The sequence below is a fragment of the Perca fluviatilis genome, chromosome 17, assembly GCF_010015445.1.
Source record: "Perca fluviatilis chromosome 17, GENO_Pfluv_1.0, whole genome shotgun sequence".
NCBI classification, from domain to species: Eukaryota; Metazoa; Chordata; class Actinopteri; order Perciformes; family Percidae; genus Perca; species Perca fluviatilis.
This window is the reverse complement of record NC_053128.1, coordinates 24,175,787-24,196,408: the sequence shown is the minus strand read 5'-3', so window position 1 is coordinate 24,196,408 and position 20,622 is coordinate 24,175,787. Positions and strand designations below refer to the sequence as shown.

The following is a 20,622-nucleotide window of genomic DNA, read 5'->3' as shown; positions in this document are numbered from 1 at the left end:
GTGTACTGTGTTATTAGGTGTTGCCTGTTTTAGGTGAGGTAAGTTGTTATACTGGGGAGCTGAGCTGTAAGAGCAGAGGTTCTGAGGCCAGGCTGCTCTGGACTGTGAAGTTTGTCCAGAAAAGAGGGAGCGGCTCTCAGTGAGGGAGACAAGGGACAGGAAATCGTGCCAGTGGCCCCGGCGTCAGGGGGGAAGGAACAGGAGGGGTGCCCAGGATGGCGTGTACGTGTGTTGCCGTGTGATTTCCCGCTATCAACACTCTACCTCACATATGCTTGCCCTGTCCTCCAATATAAATCATGTGTATGTAAATATATGTCACTGTCTGGAGCCTCATTCATTCCATAGTACATGAGTGCAATCATGAGCTATCACCATCTTGGATTCCCAGACTATTATTTTCATTATTGATTGGTCTTCTAAATATTTTATCAATTCATTTATGAATTATTTGGTCTTCAAAATGTCTGGTAATAGTGAAAAATGCCCATATGATGTAATCCAATTACATGTTTTGTCCACCAAACACTCCAAAACCTAAACATATGCAATTCACTGTCACATAACCCAAAGAAAAGCAACAAATCATCACTATGGAGCAGCTGGAACTAGAGAACGTGGGCATTTTTGTTAAAAACATGATTAAAATGTATTAATTAACTAATTGTTTCAGCTCTAATCACAGTCATTATGTGATGTGTCTCAGTATAGCGTTAGTAAGACACCTAAACATATATTCAGAATAGAACATTATTTTTAACCACCACAACTCTGCATTGGGCTATACAGTATGTTTGGGCTGATCTGCGCTGGTCTTCACACAGTTTGCTTTATAATCATCATCCCAGTGACGAGGAAACAAATTCTTTAAACCAATTTAGATCCAAATACAGTAAATAAGCCCATTTGAATCATGTAGAAAATGTGAGCATTATTTGCAGATATCGAGTGATTTCTTCTTCCTGCAGCGATACACAGGAACTCTCAAGTTCATTGTGTTTTTTGTAATCTTCCTCGAGGCCACTGTCATGCAAGGTCACCATTCTAGACCTTTTGTGTTTTTACTTTGTTTACTCGACCCTTTTGTCACTGTGTCAGTGTGTGCAGCTTTCTTGTTTTTTCATTTTACAATCGGGGCATCAAAAGCCTTGTGCTCGTGGACTATTTTGTTGTCTGCAATGCTGTTGAAAGTCGGGCCCTGTGGCATCCCATCTCTAACCTTTCACTTTGTATTGAATAGTTTAGAGGCACTCTTTGTGCACTCTTTGTTCACTCTTTGTGTGTGTGTATGTGTACGTGTACGTGTGTGTTGTACTTTGGACAATTGAGTGACCTAGACCTCGGGGCTCCCTCCATAGCTTTCACTACAACCCCACTGAACTGCTGTGCCAAGGGCTCCAATTAACTAGTTCCATTAACTCGTTCAGTGCCCACTATGAGACCTCAACCAATATTGAAACCATACAGAAAGAGTTACAACTACTGCCAGAGAGAGGGTTATTTGAATAGTCGTAATAACTTAACGGTTAGTCACATCTCACAGTGTGGTGTAATGCTTGTGCTGTATGTGCTCATTGTAACACTTAGAGCTGCGACATGCAGAATCTCAAATAAATTGCTGTTAATTTAGTTCCAATTACACACAGACATACTAAGATAAAAGGGAGGGCGTAAAAGAGTGGCCATCAAAAGCAGTGACGCGGAGGAATGAATGAGTAATAATAATAAAAGAAGCCTGGGGTATGGGGGTTAATATAGCATGTGAGCCATCAGCAGTTCCAATAGTATATTTGGTTCAACCTTTTTTTTAATTTTAATTTTTTTCTCAAACCCACACAGTGTGCAAATGTGGACAAACAATGTGGTCTATACCATCATGACACACTAACTAGGAGGGAGGAAATGTGTGGGTTGACTACCAGCAAATGGTACCAGTAAGAATGAACTACCAGTCTGAGGTAGTAAGGCACAGAGAGGGCATAGAGAAATTCAGATGGTAGAAAAGATGCTGTTAACTCTGCTAAGAGAAAGATTTGGAAGAAGGCGTTTTGTTGGCTTCATAGTTAAACAGAGGAGGCATTGAGGCTAGAGACTTGTAAATGTTTATGCCACCACACAATACACAGGCCTAATAGTCCCACCCTCTTCCAAAAACACCACCAAGCTACTGGCTTACATTTGTCACAGAGCTCTGCGTTAGTGGCATATGTCTTATTGGATTGTACATGTACTGATCTGATCAAGCGTTTTTTATTCCAGAGAAAATTTTAAATATTTCCTCAGGAAATGTCTCATCAATTATCATCAATAATTAACTGCCTGACCAGAACAGTTCATTGAGTGACTCACTTTGAATTTAATACTGTGATCATAATTCAAATGACCTGCTGAAAAGACCAATCATTCTCTTTGTGAGCTTTCAAAACAACCACAGCAGGTAACGCCAGCCTCCCTTGTGTGGGACTGCAGAAAGTCCCTGCCAGGATTTACTGTGTATTTCTGTTGCCCATGCATAAGTACCTTGCCCACCATTTTTACAGTGTGATGGAACACAGACACTTACTTTGCAAATAGCATTCATATATTGGCACAGCTCACCATTTGCTTATGGTTAATTAATTAAATATACACAAGAGATTTCCAGAATTATCTGGATTAATAAACACAAAAAGCGGTAAATGATGCCTCATATTATTGAGAACTGATTTCAGGACTTTGCTAGTTACAATCTGTATTCGGGTAATACGAAATATATATATGAAAGGCCTATTATTAATACGCTATAATTGTATCGTAGTACAAAGTCCCTCAGTGGAATTCCTTACTTCGTCTGATGAAATGATCCAACAACCTTTTGTATAGTAGTCACAAAATGATAGTAAATGATTAACATTATAGAAATAAACTGTCTAGAAAGTGTAACACTTCATCATTTGTTTTGTTTCATTGTAAACTATTTTAGATTGCATCTAATGAGATGCTATAAGACTGAGCTGTATATAATAGACAGTGTTTCAACAAAATGCACATTCCCTGTATGGAGACATCATTCCCCCTGCTACAAATACTTCTGGAACTTATGGAACTGTTCATAGTCTGTTTTAACCTCAGTAGCATCGTGGTGAGCGTAGTGGTTTATTTTAAGCTATGTTATGACTATAAAACAATATGTTTTGTTTCCCCTCACTGTTTTTCTGCCATGTTGCTACAGCAGTATAACCTTGGGACTTGCAAAATACTGTTGCAAAACATTGCTCGAAGCCACTGTTTTATTGCTGCACATGACAGGAGATTCAGATAATAGATTGTGCATTGTCATATAGCTCCGTGTGGTTTGTGTGTGTGTGTGTGTGTGTGTGTGTGTGTGTGTGTGGTGTGTGTGTTGTGTGTGTGTTGTGTGTGTGTGTGTTGGTGTTGTGTGTGTGTGTGTGTGTGTGTGTGTGTGTGTGTGTGTGTGTGTGTGTGTGTGTTTCAAAGTGCCATGACAATACATGCTCCATTTCAGCGGGCCTTCAAACTGAAGCAAGAAACCTAATGTGACTTGATAAATGGTGGACTCGTCCCTTAAACTCCACTGTAGATGTGATAGATATACTGTATTTGGATGTGATGTGTCTGACCTCAACCATTTATCCTGAGTAATAAGAACACAACACCATACAAAAAACTCAAGAATGCAAGGTGTGTCACCAAGTGATTAGGCTGGATTTTTGTTATGTGTCTCTACATGCTGCTTGTTGCTTATTATGTGTTAATCCGACATATTTGCATCCCCACAGATACTTGTGATTTCAGTTCACTTTTCACAGTTCGCTGCTAAATCTCTGGACTGTTTTAAGCGTCCAGCTTTTATGCTGTATTCTACATTTAATTTGTATTTTGTAACTCATGTTTTTTATTTATTTCTCATAGGTATTGTGTGTGTGTGTGTGTGTGTGTGTGTGTGTGTGTGTGTGTGTGTGTGTTGTGTGTGTGTGTGTGTGTGTGTGTGTGTGTGTGTGTGTGTGTGTGTGTGTGTGTGTGTGTGTGTGTGTGTGTGTGTGTGTGTGTGTGTGTGTGTGTGTGTGTGTGTGTGTGTGTGTGTGTGTGTGTAGCACTTTGTAACCGCTTTTTTTTTTTTTTTAAGTGCTATATAAATACTAGTGTTTGTACTTTGTAGATGCGTCCCACAGTATTGAGGGAGTATTTTCTTCGAGAGATAGTTTGTTTCGTCACGCCTTTGCATGTTGAACGTGTTGTTCCCCTTTTTCTGAGTTTTCCAGAGAAAGTTGGGGTACTTCTGATATTGGTATTTCCCTCTGATTGTGGTGTCATGATTCATAGGCATTCACAGAGCAGGAGTTTCCCCTGTATTGACGTTTCCCCAATCATCAGCCACTCAGTCTACTGTGTCACCTCTGTGGTTAGATCTGAGAGCAAGATTGCACTCTCAGAGAAAGAGACTGTTCTTTACTGTCTTACATTCACTTTCTCAGCTTCATGTCGCACGCGTAGGCTGAGCATTGGTGGCCCAACACAATCTCACTAAGCAGTTATGGATCTGGTTTGTTGTTTTGTCATATGGATCTGGGTCATAGATCACCTGTGCTGTGTGGCCATGGTCTGTTAGCCATGGTCGACCAGGCCGTCTGTTCCCATGCAACCCAGCACGCAGTGCACCTTCATCACCACATTGATGTTTGCTCCTGATCATTGACCCATGGTTGGCGCGGCTGCTATACTAGCCTTAGGGACATGTTTGTGTTGGTTATTAATAACATACAGTATTGGCTGAGTTGGATTTCATAGAAGCGGAGATGCAAACAGAAGGCGTGCAGCATTTTCTTCCAGACAAGAATTGAAATAATGGTAAAGTGGTTGATTTATTTTTTTATTTTTTATTTTTTTTGGTCATAACAAACCATTAAAAAAACAGTCGGGAAGAATTTTTCGAAAATAGATTTGGGTTTCTGATTTTGAAAAGTAATTGTATGTTATAATATAAATGAGCTAAGAGCGAGCCATTTTCTATTGCTTCAGTGAAGTATTTATTTCAGACCCTCCTTTCAGTTAGAAATGACTAATAGTTTATTGTAATCCCTGATGTAATTACACCGATGCCAAGTCAAAATGATTTGCCCATTATCTTTATTTCAGGACAGTCAGTTTGCATTGGTAACTTGATTTGCCACATGAAAACCATTTTCCGTGTCTTACTTACTCATTTGATAAGTGAAATACAATAGATGGTAAAGTGCACCGAGCACTAAGCATCCACTGCATGTCATTTACTCACTCGTTAAGTAGACTGCTCTCAGTCTTCCAGTGGCCTGTTGTTGAAACTGTAAAACCTACCACTGGACTTCTTCCTCCATTACTTTTGAAATCAACCATTAACCAGGGCCACGTTCCATACCAGGACTTCCTCTCTTCCCTGCCATCCTTGGGCAGTAGCTTAAACTGCACCACACACACACACACACACACACACACACACACACACACACACACACACACACACACACACACACACACACACACACACACACACACACACACACACACACACACACACACACACACCACACACACTCACACTGTCTCTCTCTCTCTCAGCCTGCTGTATCCTATGGTGCTGCTTGTTGATAACGGAGGACATGAAGAGGATTCCTGTTGAAAATTGCACACAGCCAGCAGGAAGCCAACCACTACAATGGGGAGGATAAATAATTCACCAAGCACTTAACTATTTCCTGCTGAATTCTTCTCTCTTTCCTCTCCATTTTCTCGCTGCTGTTCATCTCACATGCCTCAGGCTTGCTTTCCACACTCTTGCTCCACAGCAGGTCTTGCCTGTGGAGATGCGATACTTGGCACTGCACCTCCGCGGTTTTTGTTTTGCAGTGTAGCAGACAGTAATTCACTCAGTATGTTGTCGTTTTTATAGACCAATAAGTGCTCATTGCAGGCATGGCTGCTTATAAACAATACACTGTCTATTTTCATGTATCCCAGGGCAGGTTTCTCATATTTTTTAACACAAGTTCTACTTAAGTGTGTCAAGAGTGAAAGGATTCTGTGTTTTGAAAGTACAGTTGAGTATATGTAACACCAGGTATAGACAATGCTCAAAAGAGAGGTGGAATAATCAGCGTCTTTGTGTTAATCTCCATCCCATGTTGTTTGTGCACATACTCCTAGATTTCCGTTTTCTCACTAGAAAGCTGGATCAGATTACAGCATTTAATTTAGGTAGAGGTCCATTCACTCTCCACACCAGTTAAATTAATGTTAACTGTCCTGCCCTGCTTTGTAGAGAAGATTCTTTCAGACATGAATGTCAAAATGTCTCCTGTGTGTACACACACACACACACACACACACACACACACACACACACACACACACACACACACACACACACTTTCAGATCCCTCTTCAACAGCTGGCACTGTGACCTTTCTGACTCTCGTTTGAATCTTCTAAAGTGCTCAACAGGTCCATATACGCAGGGCTTGCACACTTTTGATTGAGCAGTCTCACTGAGGTAGTTCAGAAGGAGGTGACAGCTGTGCGTGTAACCTTAAGCACAGCCTCCCCTGTATCTCTCCACCCAGTTTTCATCCTATTCCTAGAGTGGGTGGGGGGGATGATGAGCGAGGGGCTGACCAGCTGTCCTGGAGAGATCACACCTGTACTGAACAGGAACCAGATCAATCTGCCAGCCTGTCAGTTCTTCACTTAGATCTGGACAAGATCATATGTCACCGGTCAGGTGTGTTGTAGGGGTCGCGACCAGCAACTGGGATCCTGGGATTTCCCACTGAAATATTTTACTGTGCATCCCCTCTCCAGCCGTTTGGTCTGGCAGAATTGCTTTTAACACTTGTGTTGTCCTCGGGTCAAATTTGACCCGTTTTTAACATCAGAAATATGGGTTTCTTTCAAACCAATTGCCCACAAATAACATGGATTCATGGATGTATATTGTACGGAAACCATACAACATTTAAATCAAATCAAATCAAACAGATAAAGCGCCAAAAAAAGTTCATTTTCAATTTTGACCCGGAAAGACGACAACTTCATGGTCGATGGGAAGACAACACAAGGGTTAATGTAAATGTGAAGCTAAATGTGTTGGTCATTGTATTATTTAGGTATACCCCCAAATAATTAGTTTGAAGCAAGGTAAAAAGGTAACTGAATATGGATATGTGTCAGTGTGTTCTGGTCTCTGTTGTCCATTATACTATAACTGATCTGGCACCATTTATATCAACCTTCTCATGCTCACAGAGACCGTCCTATAAATGGAAAAGTACACACACTGTAAATACTGATAACATTCAGTTCACTAGAAGCTAGTGTTAAACCTTTAAGGATGTCTCTGTCAGACAGACTCTCAGGTGTGTAAAAGCTTTATTTGTTCATTACAGCTTTGTGAAAACATGACCAAATTTGCATTACACCAACATGTTTTTTTAGTTTTTCATTAACGTTGGCAGCCATTCCTGATACGATATCCTTGTTCATGTTTACAACGTAATATATGTTTTTTTTTTTCTTTTGTTTTTTTTTATATATACACATGCTGATTTAGAATTATGGGTGTCTCTGTGTTGTGGCCGATTAAATAAAGTGTGTGTGTGTGTGTGTGTGTGTGTGTGTGTGTGTGTGTGTGTGTGTGTGTGTGTGTGTGTTATGTTTGTATTTACGTATTGTGTTATGGAGCGTTGAGACACTCCAGCAGCTGCAGGGCTCCTGGGGACTCTACTTCACCACAGAGTTGTGTGAGAACCCTCCCAGGCTTTGTTTAAGAGTCGTTCAGACTGGAGTGTTTGTTTTAAATGTCCCCAAGGCCTTTTAAAGCAGCATCGTATTTAAGCAATTTAAATGCCTCCAAAAGATGTTTACTCGCTCAATCTCAGCAACAATCTGATTTTATTGATTCCCTGATTTTTCTTTTTCATGTATCCTTCATAGCAGCATGAAAACATTGGCACTGATTTGATAGACATTTGCCATTATAAATGATAACAAACATGAATTGTCCATCATTTGGTATATTGCTATTATACTCTTACTGTATATAGGAACCTCACCCTTTATAGAAGTGTAACCCCACTTTAGTGTTTTCAGGCTTGCTCTGCTGCTGTATTGCCCTGTAATTTGGGGGAATAGGGAAGACATTTGGGAGTCACTAACAGGAAGTAATAAGTAAAAAGTGTTATGAGCGTTCTGGTCCCTTCTGGGAATATTGAAATGTCAGTTTCCAATCCTTCTCTGTTAACTACTTCTCTAAAAGCAGTCTCAAGGCAGCAAAAATCCAGATATTGGATATAAAGAATACAATTGTTTATGGAAATGTTTCGCAGGTGTACTAGGGTACACAAAGTTGGCACACAAGAAGAAAGGCATGTTGTTGCCTGCGCAGCTGAAAAACATTAAAATGTTTTCACTGTGAGGTTTCTTCAGTATTTGATTAAGTCCATGACTAGTCATATTCAGTGTAATAGACATTACAACCAATGACATCACCACCTCATTACTCTGGACAGCAGCAAGTAGGCAGCTGGGGAGAGCGGGAGGGATGGCTGGGCCCGTCTCTGGTGGAGGGATGGAGGAGTGGAGGGTGGAAGCTGAGAGGCGTACATGACTATAACAGAGCACTTCACTGTATTCACTGTATTCGCTCTCTCTCTTTCTCACTGACTTTCTCTCTTTCACTCTGTTCATTTCTTTCTGTTGAGGACGTCATTTCCTTGCTGAGCCAGACTTCCAGTGAACTCTAAAGGAGTGGGAGGGCTTTCTGTTAAAGGAGAACGGGAGGGAGACGGTTGAGAAATGAATAGGGAGCAGAGGAGACAGGGAACCAGCCCAGTGTGCATGATAAACAGCTGAGCCGCGGGGACTGCCATGGTGTCTGAGGGACCAGCTGGATCGATCATGCCGGTGACTCATTGTGCTGATGTCACTGCTTCTCAACTCTGGGCAGGGACTTGCAGCTGTAAACTCGCACATAGTCCTTCTGGGCCTGTTCAAGATGGGATTGTGCGAGAGGGTCCAGCAAAGTGTGATGTCAGCCACAGGTCCTGCATGTATGCCAGGGATATAGGGGACACATGGTCAAACAGATCGGATTTTGTTAGACTTAATTCATATGGAGGCTTCTGTGCAATTAAAAGCATACAGTGCGCTCTACACTCTGCGCTAAAGTGTAACTTTGCCAGCATAGCACCTTGGCTTGTGGCAAAACTGGCTATCACGGGTTTGTATAGCCTCAGGGTACAAAAAAAATGCAAAAAACACAATGCTGCCAGCCCTGGCTATGCTATTCAGGCTCGTCTTTAGGTGCACTGTTCACACAGCATCGCCTATGGCTAAGTGGTCGTTCCATTTACCTCGGAGCTCAGAAGCCTGAGCTGGGAATGACGTCGCACCAGAGTTGAATGTGTTCCATTTACAAGTCAGATTTTTCATTGTGGGTGTAGCTCTAGCCAGGTTAGCCTTTGTTAGCAATACCAGTTGATAACATCGCATTATGCTGTTTTTGTTCATAAAAAAAGCGTAACAACTAGGGGTGTGTGAATCTTCACTGGTGTCACGATTTGATTGCGATTATCCTGTCAACGATTCAAATTGATTCAATATCACAATGCATCACCTTCTCATCATTATTCTATATTGCAACACATGGTTTTCATCAACAAATTTAAGCAGTCAGATATATTTGAACTCTCATTTTTATTGTATCTGCTCTTAAAAAAGACACTAAATGAATGTAGCGGAGTCTGAACACAGCAGACTAAAGGCAAAAACAAAACAAAAAGCCGCGACTGGGAAAAAAAACGTCAAAAGTGACATCATTAGGCAATAATCAATTATGGTCTGTCACTGCATCCATTATTTTTCTACACCCCTAATGCCCAGTGTATGTGAATGGTCATGTGGTATGCGTTGTTAGACGTGCTAATAAAGACGGAGATTTGTTCTGCTACTGGAGCTAAAACTCTTTTGTGTTTACTACACTGATGGTGTGAATAACAGCACCCCAAACGAAGCGGCTGCTATCGCGGTTACAAAGTGGTTTTTACCTATGTAGTGACATAACTGGGCTACTAATGACATTTAAAACCATTTATTTGTCTTCCACGTGTCTTCTAACATCAGAGTTATGTTGTATTTTAACAAAGCTGACATATTTCTGTAGGACAACCAATTTGCCTGCCGTGTGTATGAGTTTGGATGTTAGGAATGAGGTCAAATGCAGATCAAAGGTGACACAACGGTCATGCGGTACATTAGTAGTTTATTGAATCCGCCATGTACCTTTTAGTGACTTACTAATGCCTGCAGAACAGCCAGTGTTAAAGTGTTGTCACACAACATTGAGATAAGATTTCCTTTAAACACATTGTAAAGCAACAGCCTGAGGGGTCATGCATGCCTAATCATCGCATGCATTTGCATCGGAAGGAAACTCCACTGGAAGCGTTCTCATCAACATTTTTAATGAGACCCACAGTCGTCCTTGGCAGCCTCAGCAAACTTTGGCTTTTGCTCTCAGAGTAAGGGATGATGAGGATTAGGGGTGGGGAGGAAGGACAGTAGGTTAGATATGTGCGCGGCATGTGGATCGATGGTGCAGATGAAAGCTCTGCCCGGCTGGAAGTCCAGTTTGTGGCATTTTCCTGCTGCTGCTCGCCATTCAGCATTCAGCGTTTTTACGCTGATGGCCGTGGAATGTCAGAGCTCGCTGTTGTTGAGCTGAGGGGAGATTACACCAGATAAAGGTGTAATTTTGTCGCCGATAAAAGCCCACCCGTCCTGCCAGATCTTACCGCTGTTATTGGTATTTATCTTCTGATTCATTTTGGTGTTAATATAGAGTGAGAGGCCGGGAGGTGAAGGGAGACAGAGAGTGAGTGGTCAATTCTCCTGGGATTAACAGATTGGGGGACTCTTCTCTCCCTAGATACAATCAGCCCTCTCTACAGTGAACAAGTGGAGTTCTGCTAAATTACTCCACTATTATGAACCCTTTCTCAATTATGTACCATAAAGCAATTTTCATCTCAGCACTAAATAGAGTATTTTATCATAACCACACACTCCTCTGCTTTGTCCTTGTCTCTCTTTGTGTGCTCTCACATGTGTGCGCACACATCTGTGCACATAATTGACTGCCGGAAGAGGCTCTATGACTGTGCCTCTCCAGCAGATTTATTGTTGGGAACAGAAAGAGCAGATGAAATGCGCCTCTTACAAATATTATTCCTTAAAGACACCAGTCTTTTTCTCGTATCTCACTGGTGTACAGCTGGTCACTTGAGCATAATTTCCGATGAAGTGTGATAGTGACATTAACAATCTCTCCTCCTCGACTGACCACTCAACTTCCTCTGTTTTCCCTCTGTCCATAGACTCGCAACGGTCCCATCTGTCCTCTTTCACCATGAAACTGATGGACAAGTTCCACTCTCCCAAGATCAAGAGGACTCCATCCTCAAAGAAGGGCAAGCAACTGCAGCCCGAGCCAGCAGCCAAGAGCACCGAGAAACCTGCGAACAAGGTATGTGTGTGGTCCTGTGCCAGATGTGTGTATTGTGGGAAATCCATCTCTTTCCCACCTTTTTCCGTGTGTTTGTTTGCCTATTTGTGATACGATTGTTTCCCTGTTTAATGTTTTGTGCTCCCATACTCCATTGTGTCTGTGTGTGTGTGTGTGCGCAAGTTTCCCCACTGGTTCCCACAGCTTCCCAGTCGCTGTGGGGGCTGGCTGCACTACAGCAGGTGTCTAAACCTATAAAGACATGAATGGAACCGGGTCGCTTCCTGAATGAACTCCTCCGCTCCCTTTCAGTGTAATGAGTATATTCCCCAGCAGCCCTGCTGTGAAAGACTGGAGTAGCTGAACAAGCCCGTTGCTGTAGTACCAAGATGGCTCCAAGCCACATCACTTGATAGATGGTTCTTTGAACTGCGAGCAAACCATGGGAATAATAGAACCACAGCAGAGAGCCCAGACTGTTGTGATATTCCAAATGTGAAATAGGTTGAGTGATAAGTATTTAACTGCATACTCCGTAGGGGTGGGGGAAAAAAATCGATACAGCATAGTATCGCAATATTTTCCATGGCAATACTGTATCGATGCACAGACGCCAAGTATCGATCTTTTATTATACCGTATATGTGTTGGTCAGTTTGTCTGCTTGACAATCCCATTTTTGCAGCAATACAATTGAAGTGAGATGAACAGAGAAATGTATCTTTTTACATAAAACCGATGTTGACAAAGTTTCCTTTTAGGGACATAATTTGAAGTTGGAAAAAAGATAATGAATTGCAATATATCGCAGAATATTGCAATATGTTTAAAATCGCAATAATATCGTATCGTGACATAAGTATCATGATGATATTGTATCGTAAGGCTTCTGGTGATTCCCACCCCCAATACTCAGTTTTAAAATGGTCATCATGAAACCACTACAAAAGTAGTTGTTTTGCAATTCTAAAGTTCTACTACTTTTTTTTATTTATTTTTTTTGTAGAAGGTTAGTCGGCTGGAAGAACACGAGAAGGAGGTGGTCAGTGCCCTGCGCTACTTCAAGACAATCGTGGACAAAATGGTCGTGGAGAAAAAGGTGCTGGAGATGCTTCCGGGTTCGGCCAGCAAGGTGCTTGAAGCCATCCTGCCTCTGGTTCAGGTAGAGGCCCGGATACAGCACAGGTGAGTCACATGTTTTTATCAGACAATAACCTAACCCTAATCCTTTTTTTTGACCCAGTGGGGTCTTTTGCGCAGATGGCACTTTTATTTGGTAATAGTCTTTACAATAAACTCTTGCTTCCTGATTGCTTTTCCTTTTCCCGCTATAGATGTCATAATTTATAATGTACCATTTCTCAATTCATTCTTATCATTCTTGACTCTTGACGTAACTCATAACGTAGCTGGTATGCATGCAGGACATGTTAGAACTAGCACGAAGTAGACTTCCGCTCGCTTAGCAGCTTGTGAAGATTGATAATATGTTGTGGCAGACAACGTCCCTCACCTCAAAGCTTCCTGGACTTGATGCCTTAAGCCTTTGAAATTACGTTCATGTGTTACTCACTGTTCACGGGGCACGCTATTAGAAATGTTACCTCCGAGGATGAAACTTCAACTTCAACTTTTAGATCTAGTCACCGGTTTGTTTTACTTCCTCTCTGGGTAAAGTAAAGCCTTTCTTGTGAAAGTAACCTTAGCTTCAGTTTCGTTTGGACTTTTAAGACATGTTAGAACTTCTCTGTCTTTGTCTTTGTGCCTTTCCCCATCCGTCAATACAGATGAAAGTATGGAGGTCAGAGGTGACAGATTTTGTATCTCACAGCCCTGTGTTTAGAGGCGAAAGATGGATTGTTGCTGCAACATTGAGAAGCAGCTGTCTATGGGGATTTGACCTCAGTCTAATGGAGTCAAACCCCCAAATAGATCACAGTAGAAGTTTAGTAGATGGTTTTTTTGGGCAAATAAGCTACTGTACATTTACAAGTTACTATTATAACTTGTAAAAGGCTAGCTAGTGCTGACATGTGTGTGAATTTCACCCTCACGTGTTAACAACTTAGTTTTGGCATCTGTTAAAATACACAGTGTACCACACTGTTAAACTGCCTTCAGCGATTTAAATCAATATTGTCAATTAAGTAGGTCAACAGTGGGTGGAACTCCTACTCGCTGTCCTGGCACACAGTGTTACGTGGATTCAATGCCTATTTGCCAAAAAGTCTGGTATCAATCTCAGCATCTGCAAACTCTAGCCATACTGACTGGGCGCTCATAGTTTCTTATGATTCCACCATTCCTACTTAGTTCCTTAGCTTGCTCAGTCTGTCTGGGTCAAACCTCTCCACCCTTCCAACTGCTCCACCATCCCCTAAATCCTTCTGCTAACCCCCATAGCTACAGTCGTCTCCCACTCACCATTGAGCTAAGCTGTGTAGAGACAGCGGATGGATATTCCGGCACTGTGAATCAGCCGCAGCATGCTGGGACAGGCCTGGGCCACACCTTAGTGTTGGGTCTGAAAGCACCATTCACTACAGGCAGAAACAACACCCCGCTTCCCCATGTGGTTCTACATTCTTCTGTCAGCACTAGCTAGCCTTTTGTCAACCCCCCAAGCTTGTAGTCAGGCATACCTGCAGTTCCTCAACAAATGCCCCTTAAAAATGTAGTTTAATAGCTGCTAGATTGATGGAATTGTATCATATGTGTGATTTTTGTCACCTCCAGTCTAACATGTGCTTGTCCCATTGTTTTTTTTCCACACCCCTCTGTTGTGTTGTCTTGAATCATTCTTTTTTTTTTCTGCACCTCTGGTTTGCATACCGTCTCTTACCTCTTATATATCATCTCTTTATCTGTTCTATATCTCCCCATGCTTTGTTCTGCTCTTACCCTCGCCCAATCGTGTTCTCACACCCTTTGGCAGTTCGGCGCTATCTTCCTGCCATAACCGTGTGTATCAGAGCCTGGCCAACCTTATCCGTTGGGCAGACCAGGTGATGCTGGATGGTATCGACTTGGAGGACAAGGAGAATGTGGCGTCTGTCACCAGCGTCATCAAAGCCGTGCTGGATGGAGTAAAGGTAGGCCCCTTGGCTGATAGAGGAAATGTTGTGGATGATGTCGTCTACGTCCGCCTGTGGTGTCTTTATTGTAGCAGCCGCTGAAGCGGTCTCTTTCTATGAACAGGAATTGGTGAAGCTGACCATAGAGAAACAGGAGCAGCCATCGCCCACCACCCCGAACAAACCAGCACCACCTGCTACCACAGCAGAGAGGTGAGTGTAAAGGGTGATCTGCAGAATACAAACGCACTCACTCAGACACTCAAAGCAGTTCATTCACTCAGACCGGTCTTATTTGTGCAGCAGCGTGTCATCGGAGATGCCCTTGATAGATCGGGAGCCGGAGGTGTCGAAAAAAAAGACGGCTCCGGCAGCTACTCCCGCAGAGGCTGCCTCAGACATACCAGAAGAGGACGTGGCCCCTCCCAAACCCCCGCTTCCTGAAGCCAAAATGGCAGAGCTCAGGTGAAGATGACACACACTCTAACACCATAATATCAGAGTTTGATCTATTAATCATCTCTATATAAAGAGGATGTAGAATATTACTACTGCGGTACAACCAGTGTTTCCCATACACTGAGTTATTTGTGCAGCCCACCACAATATCAACGTTGACTGCCACATATTGATTTTCTTTTTTTTAACTATTTAAAAACACAATGTCACTTTAACCAGCCCTTTAACCAGCCCAGTTATATTTAAATGGCAAAGAGAAACAGACCTAACATACTTGCTGTTTGGGAGTTCCAGGTGAACTCATTGAAGACATTACTGTATGCTAGCTGTGTGGCAGAGGTTATTTCTTTAAGACTGCAAGGGAAGCTCAGCTTCCCCTAAAATGTCAAAAAATGAATGGTCAAATATGTACTAGTGTGTTAACATTTAATTGACTAAAAATGCATTAGAACACGTTCATCTTGAAGACGAGTTCGTTCAGAATCAGCTACATATAGCAGGTATAGCAGATTTCCTTCTCGTACATTCCTGTAGCGCCACAGTGCATTTCCCTGTTGAAGCCTAGCGTCCGTTGACTTCAATGGGGCTGCTTTGTTAACTGTTTATTTTTTTTCAGTGCTTCGAAACTAGACATTGTCATTGGATAAATGTTGCGATTATGTCCCGCCCACGGACACTCAGTGTCTCTGGGGGTGAATGGAGCAGTGGGCTGGCCTGGACTCCGGGCTTCTGCGTGAAGGTTGGAGGGTCTGTCGAAAGACTGCATCTCCTTTTGATTGACGGCGATTTTGTACTATAAAAAGTTGCCGAAGCTATTCGAGCTCAGTCCCATCGTGGATTTTTCAAGTGTGTTCGAAAGACGAACTGCTGCAACCTATTTCTTGGTATTTGCTTGGTGAAATTGCTAGCCAATTTTCATCATACATTTCATACAATTATACACCAAATTCCTTGTTTCAGTTTAACCTAATTCCCACATTTCCTCCTTCAAGTTTAATATTGTTTTGTTAGATCGTTAGTTCATTCATTCATTCATACAGTAGGCTAGGCTAGTGTTGTAGGTGTGAACTGGCCAGCTAGCAAACTGCACACGATGGCAGACAATGCTAATATTGTCGACCTGATTTTGGTAAAGCCATTTGAAAGTCTTCCTCAAGAGGAGAAACTTAGAATGAAACAGCAGGGCAGATCACCACCTAAGATTGATTTAGTGCAAAAGACAGGACAAAGTAACAGGTCTGTTCAGCTCTCCTGGTATGACAAAGTTAGCTGGCTGACTGGAAGCAATTTTTTTTAATAATAATTTAATAATTTATACTGTTTATTGATCCCCAGTGGGGAAATTACAAAAAATGAGCTTCCCCTTTACGAAAATGAGCTTCCCCTCTTTGAAAGACCAGCAGCCGCCCCTGCTGCGTGGTGATGCCAGGCTTCGGCGCAGCGGGCTGTGGGTTGTTCTCTCCAGATTACATGTAAATCACGCTCTCCTCCCCTCAAACCCCTAAATTAAAAACACATCACAATGCAAAAAAAATATATATTTATATATATTTTTATACATAACTTTTTTTTCCAGTGCCAACCCCCCCCCCCCCCATCAGCCACAACCAAAAATAGACACTAATACTGTGGGAAACACTGGGTGCAGTATTTCTCACTGAAGCTTCCACTTTGATCAAACAGTGCTGAGGAAGTACTGGTACCTCATCCAGCTCTATTTGTTGCCGTCATTAAGTCCTAAAGGTTTCAGAAAGAAATCCTTTCTCAGTTCAAGGTTTCTTTTTTCAGTTTTGTCACCACCCAATGAGAAGACGAGGGCTTGGTGGTGATGATGTGGCCACAGAAAGGTTGTGACCTTTTTGCGCGGTCGCCACCGAAGCAGTGAAGTGTCCATTCTGGGTTTTATTTCTCACAGCCTTTTCACTGTAAACTGAACTTATTTTTAGACCATTCTCCTGAAATGTTTCACAAATATCAAATGAGGAATAAAGAAGGTTTTAAGGATGTGGGTATGGGAAGAATAAGGGGAGTTCCATATACTTCTTTCAATTTCACTGATTTACACCTTTTTGAGTTTGATCCAAAAACATTTGGGTGTATAGTATGTTTTCTTTTCCCCATCATTCCAATCGATCCACATGCTTAAAATTCCAGACTCCTTAAAATCTTTTATTTTTTCACACGTTAGGCTTTAAATATAGCACACTTTTGTTTGTTTGTCTTTTCCTTTCTTACTCTTTTTGCTGTCTCTCTCAATTTGTTTCATCCTTGGTTTCCCTTTGGATTCTGGGAACAGAGCACAGTTGAGTGCTGACGCTGGCCAAAGGAGACCCTCTCAGAAGGAGAAGTATGTTAGCCCATAGGATCATCTGTCTCCATTTTAACATCCCACCCTAGACCCCCATAAAGCTTCTGGATTGGATGAAAGTGTTTCTGACTTGCATGGTTGCATTATCCCAAACTTTGTGTTCTCCTGGGCATTTCCCTGAAGAATTGAACATCCAATCAGAAGACCTTTAAGTGCATGAGAGTGTATGACTGACCTATGCAGTGTCTTTATGCTGGCCTCCATACCATGGTGCCTTGTGTTCCGCTCTTCCGCCATTTTGACCTGGTATTAACTCACTGAATTTAGGTTTGATAAGCAGAACAGCTTCATGTCATAGCTGAGAGAGGCTAACATGAAACACCCTCACTCTCATCTCACTATTCCTCAGGAGGGATGACAATGTGTGTGTTCATGTATTCATACATGGATTTGTGTGTGCATCCTGAGAAAGCGCGTTTTGCGTGCTTGCCAGATTGTCTGTATTGACTTTGCCTCTGGAACAAAAACATCCAACATTCGTGTTATTTAATTCCACTGTTTCTGTTTGCTGTTCTGTAGCCCTCCACCAGCTCTTCCCCCTAAGAAGCGCCAGTCGGCCCCTTCGCCTACACGGGTTGCAGTGGTCGCCCCAATGAGCCGCGGCTCCAGCCTGCCCTGCAGCGTCCACAGACAGGTGGGCGATCATGGTCCATTATTGGACACCTTCAGTTTCAATAAACTAACCAATCAAGAAAAAAACGTGCTAAAGGTCTTTTTTTTTGTGTGTGTGTGTGTGTGTGTGTGTGTGTGTGTGTGTGTGTGTGTGTGTGTGTGTGTGTGTGTGTGTGTGTGTGTGTGTGTGTGTGTGTGTGTGTGTGTGTGTGTGTGTGTGTGTGTGTGTGTACGCGCGCGCAGCAGCAGGACTTTGAGCAGGAGTTCCTTCAGAGGCGTTTTTCTGGGGGGAGCCAGTCCTATGGGGGCGACTCTCCACGCCTGTCTCCATGCAGCAGCATGGGGAAACTTAGCAAGTCTGATGAACAGCTCTCCTCCATGGAGCAGGACAGTGGTCAGTGTTCTCGTAACACCTCCTGTGAGACGCTTGGTAAGGCGCTGTTGACGTGTCATTTTAAACGCAGTACTCCCTCCTGGTTTCCTAAATGTTTTCTACACTGCTCTTTGCTAATAAATAAAGACGGAGGAGCGATACAAGGTTCGATAGGAAATTTGTTGGCGTCAGAGCTTGTCGAATCCTTTAACTATAAGAACCCAACCCTTGACCAAAGTTACAAGCCACACTGGTTGAGGGTTCAATCTGTTTGAAGATTGGAATGTGATTTGTACCTTTTTTATTTATATATTTTTTTTTTTTTCTCTTTACCTTTTCAGACAACACAGAGAATTACGACCCGGATTATGACTTCCTCCACCAGGATTTGTCAGCTGGGGAGAACCTGCCCCCAATACCGGTAGGAGGGTGCCTGAGCCCCCTGCCTGAGTCTCACAGCGAGTCCTCTTCCCCGGTCCCCGGACAGCATCCATCACATCCCCGCTTCAGTGCTCCTCCAGCACAGCAGCAGCCAGAATACTGGACCCCGCAGCCTAATCAGACCAATCCCGTACAGTCCTACCGTGTCAGCGCGCCCCCTGCCCTTCCCCAGAAGAAGCGACGCGGCACCCAGCCTTTCCCTGACGTAGGGTCCAGGGTGCTGTATGAGCGCTACCCCTCCCAATACGACAACTTGTCAGAAGAGGAGCTCCACCCTACACCGCCATTCCCCCTTTTCACACCCATCTCACCCATGCCCCAGACAAATGGCGGCGTGTTCGTCACCCAGTACATAGCCAGCGAGAATGCAGATGTCCCCGCTAGCCCACCACCGCTGCCAGAAAAGAAAAGCAGAAACAGTAAGTGAGGGAAAAGGAGGGGTTGGGGATGTAATGAGAGAGTGTTGAAGGCAAGGAAGAAGAAATAACCTTTAAATGAGATGGCCAGAGTAGAGGGCACTGAGGCAAAGGAAGGGACAAAGAGTCTAATGTAGGGAATAATAAAGGAAGGGATGAGGTTGATTAAGGAAGGGACAGTGGGACATTGGCTGCACTTCGTCATCAGTTCATTGAAGCATCGCTTATGTCAAGGAAATATTCCACTGTAATTAGAGACAGGAAGTGAATACCAGGATGTGCTACAATGGGTCCGGCTCTGGGGGCACAGAGGGCAACATTTGGTCATTTCCTGACACACCTGCTACATCACTTCCTCTCAAGCTACTGTACTATGTCATTCCATACAGTCAGCCCTTCCTGTTAGTTCAAACATGAATCATGCATGATTACATGCATGTATGATTTCAAGTGGACATGGAAAAGACAAGGGTGTTTACCAAGTAGGGATGGTCTGAGACACTTTTGAGGTGCATCATGGGAAATGTAGGATCTAGTGTTTTTGGAGCTTGACCCATACTAGGGACAAAAAGTCGAGATATCTCGGCCTGTGCTGCTTCGATTTTCACCGTTCTTTTTTCAAATATGTCTCTTGTAAGTGTCCAAGTTTGTGGAGGAGCAATACAAAATCACAGGAGTGCCTCTTTAATGAAGATTTCAAAATGGAATATATGAGGACACAATTTACTGCTAAAATAAAGTTCATTCTAGACTTGGTTGCGTTTAAAGTCAGAACTCTAAGCTAAATAAACAATCAATGTTTTATACTCTAATCCACCTCCAGTCCTCCAGTACATGCAGTTTGTGGAAGACTACTCGGAGCCACAGCCCTCCATGTTCTACCAGATGCCACAGAGCGAGAGCATCTACGAGCAGCGCAACAAGCGCTTCCAGGAGGTCTACGGCTTCAACGACTCCTTCAGCAGCACCGACTCAGTCCACGAGCCGGTGCTGCCTCCAGCATTGCCCCCGAAACAAAGGCAGCTGGTAAGAAACCTCTCCATGTGTGCAAGTGTAATGGCATTAACCCTTCTGAGGGACAAAAACCACTTACTGTGATATTGTGCTGTTTGCTATAAACTACCAGGGTTAAATTAAATAAGTGTCTTTTGCAAGTGGGTAGTAGTAAATACTCTGGTTAACTAATTTGGACTGTGTGAGCAAAGCTGTTATTTAAATTCCTCAAATTTAGACCAAAACTTTGAGGCTGTGGACACTATTTATTTATGAGATTATATCTAGAATCACGTGACACAGAGTGTTGCGAGGACAGGGTTTCTGGCACAAAAAACAACCCTCTGTGTTAG

The 20,622-nt window shown here is 42.9% G+C and overlaps 1 protein-coding gene across 14 annotated transcripts in view; it reads left to right on the top strand.

Annotated features, from left to right (window-relative positions):
* rapgef1b (Rap guanine nucleotide exchange factor (GEF) 1b) overlaps nucleotides 1-20,622 on the top strand; it is a 46,870-nt gene that overhangs the window by 13,040 nt on the left and 13,208 nt on the right. For 5 of the 14 annotated variants that reach the window (XM_039779160.1, XM_039779171.1, XM_039779169.1 and 2 more), the window contains exons 2-11: nucleotides 11,406-11,554; nucleotides 12,540-12,718; nucleotides 14,469-14,625; nucleotides 14,732-14,820; nucleotides 14,911-15,072; nucleotides 17,363-17,413; nucleotides 17,954-18,068; nucleotides 18,290-18,476; nucleotides 18,761-19,279; nucleotides 20,100-20,302. In XM_039779160.1, coding sequence (XP_039635094.1) covers nucleotides 11,406-11,554; nucleotides 12,540-12,718; nucleotides 14,469-14,625; nucleotides 14,732-14,820; nucleotides 14,911-15,072; nucleotides 17,363-17,413; nucleotides 17,954-18,068; nucleotides 18,290-18,476; nucleotides 18,761-19,279; nucleotides 20,100-20,302 — 1,811 coding nt within the window. The remainder of the gene's footprint in view (nucleotides 1-11,405; nucleotides 11,555-12,539; nucleotides 12,719-14,468; nucleotides 14,626-14,731; nucleotides 14,821-14,910; nucleotides 15,073-17,362; nucleotides 17,414-17,953; nucleotides 18,069-18,289; nucleotides 18,477-18,760; nucleotides 19,280-20,099; nucleotides 20,303-20,622) is intronic. The other 9 variants (XM_039779165.1, XM_039779173.1, XM_039779172.1 and 6 more) reach the window with 6 other exon arrangements.